The sequence below is a fragment of the Rhincodon typus genome, chromosome 48 (genome assembly GCF_021869965.1).
Source record: "Rhincodon typus isolate 14 chromosome 48, sRhiTyp1.1, whole genome shotgun sequence".
NCBI classification, from domain to species: domain Eukaryota; kingdom Metazoa; phylum Chordata; class Chondrichthyes; order Orectolobiformes; family Rhincodontidae; genus Rhincodon; species Rhincodon typus.
This window is the reverse complement of record NC_063379.1, coordinates 1,747,149-1,748,984: the sequence shown is the minus strand read 5'-3', so window position 1 is coordinate 1,748,984 and position 1,836 is coordinate 1,747,149. Positions and strand designations below refer to the sequence as shown.

The window sequence follows — 1,836 nt, the reverse complement described above, 5'->3', positions numbered from 1 at the left end:
CCTCAGCGCTGACCTTCCGACAGTGCGGCGCTCCCTCAGCGCTGACCCTCCCTCAGTACTAACTGTGTGATAACTTTCCTTTCCCACTCAGGAAAATTCCCCCGTGCCCCTGACTATACTACCTGAGACAATCCAGCTTGGTCCTCGGCCTACCTTCAGGTCTCTGTAAACGATGGAGTATTTGTGAATATGTTCCAATCCCAGAATGATCTCTGCGGTGTAAAACCGAGCTTCTGTTTCCAACAAATGATTGTCTTTGGTCAGAGTCTGCAGGTCACCACCTAATCTCAGAAAACATACTCACAGATAATTAAATCCCACACTCAGGCGCAGGTATATGTCCACAGACTGGTGTCACTCAGTCCCCTGTCTCTCTCTCTCTCCCCCAGGGAGATATCTGTACACTGGTGTCTCTCAGTCCCTCTCTCTCTCTCAGGGAGATATCTGTACACTGACTGGTGACTCTCAGTCCCCTCTTTCTCTCAGGGAGATATTTGTACACTGACTGGTGTCTCTCAGTTCCCCCCTCTCTCTCTCTCAGGGAGATATCTGTACACTGACTGGTGTCTCTCAGTCCCCCCTCTCTCTTTCTCAGGGAGATATCTGTACACTGGCTGTTGTCTCTCTGTCTGAACATTTCTTGTTTGTGTTGTTTGCAATACTGACCTTGAGCCTTTGACATTCTCAGTGTGAATGTGTCCTTTATCTTACCTGCAGTGTAGTCCAGGATGTAATAGAGCATGTCATTTGTTTGGAAAGTATATGTCATTTGTACAATGAATGGGCAGTCCTGCAACAAACAGAGGCAGAGAGAGTGAGAGAATGTGAGACAGTGACAGATATTAACATGGACAGGCCTGTGGAAACTGCTGTTGTGTACTGTCTAAGACTGCTGTGTTTGGCTGCTCAGTGGTTAGCACTGCTGCCTCACAGCGCCAGGGACCCAGGTTCAATTCCTCTGTCTGTGTGGAGTTTGTACATTCTCCCCTTGTCTGCGTGAGTTTCCTCCGGGCGCTCTGGTTTCCTCCCACAGTCCAAAGATCTGCAGGTTAGGGTGGATTGGCCGTGCTAAATTGCTCCTAACGCCCAAGGACCTGCAGGCTATGTGGGTTAACCATGGACAGTGCAGGCTTACAGGGATGGGATGGGTCCAGGTGGGATGCTTTTTGAAGGGTCAGTGTGGACTCGATAGGCCAAAAGGCCTGCTTCCACCCTGTATGACTGCCAGTTCTCCTTGGTGCTATGGGGTACATATTGAACCTGCTCCCTCTGCATATTCCCACCCTGTGTGCTCTGCACCACTGGGTTGTGTTGGGGAAAATGAGACTGAATTGGGGCAGTTTCTGCTTCTCCCTTGATGCGGATTTCTGGGTCTTATTCTCTGTGGCGCCTTCACCCAGAGACAATGCCTTCAGTCCCTAATTGCCCCTAGGTATGAAAACTGCTGTGGGTCTGGAGTCACGTTGTCAGGGTGGCAGATTTCTTCCTCGCTAGGCTATTAGAGACCCTGATGGGCCCTTCTCCCAGACCCATTGATAGCCTCACATTCCCGGGATGAACCATTCCACATTGTTTTTGTTCGTCCGAGCCCGTTCACTAACTGACCCTGGGAGTGTATACCCGATCCTAACAGATCATCACACCCAATGCCAATCAGGGCAGGCTGTAGACGGTGTGCGTGTGCGTGCGTGTATCTATCAATCTGTGCGTGTGCGTGCGCGTGCGCGTATCTATCTATCTGTGCGTGCGCGTGCGCGTATCTATCTATCTGTGCGTGCGCGTGCGCGTATCTATCTATCTGTGCGTGCGCGTATCTATCTATCTGTGCGTGCGCGT

General features: G+C 50.8%; 1 protein-coding gene across 1 annotated transcript; it reads right to left on the bottom strand.

The window, feature by feature from the left end:
• Positions 1–38: 38 nt before the first annotated feature.
• On the bottom strand, positions 39–786 carry LOC125488046 (RAC family serine/threonine-protein kinase homolog). Its single transcript, XM_048620820.1, has 2 exons — positions 712–786; positions 39–281 (listed from the first exon to the last, which is right to left on the bottom strand). Exons 1-2 carry the CDS (start codon positions 767–769, stop codon positions 88–90), a joined length of 252 nt encoding a protein of 83 aa, XP_048476777.1. The 5' UTR covers positions 770–786; the 3' UTR covers positions 39–87.
• Between the last annotated feature and the right edge of the window lie 1,050 nt (positions 787–1,836).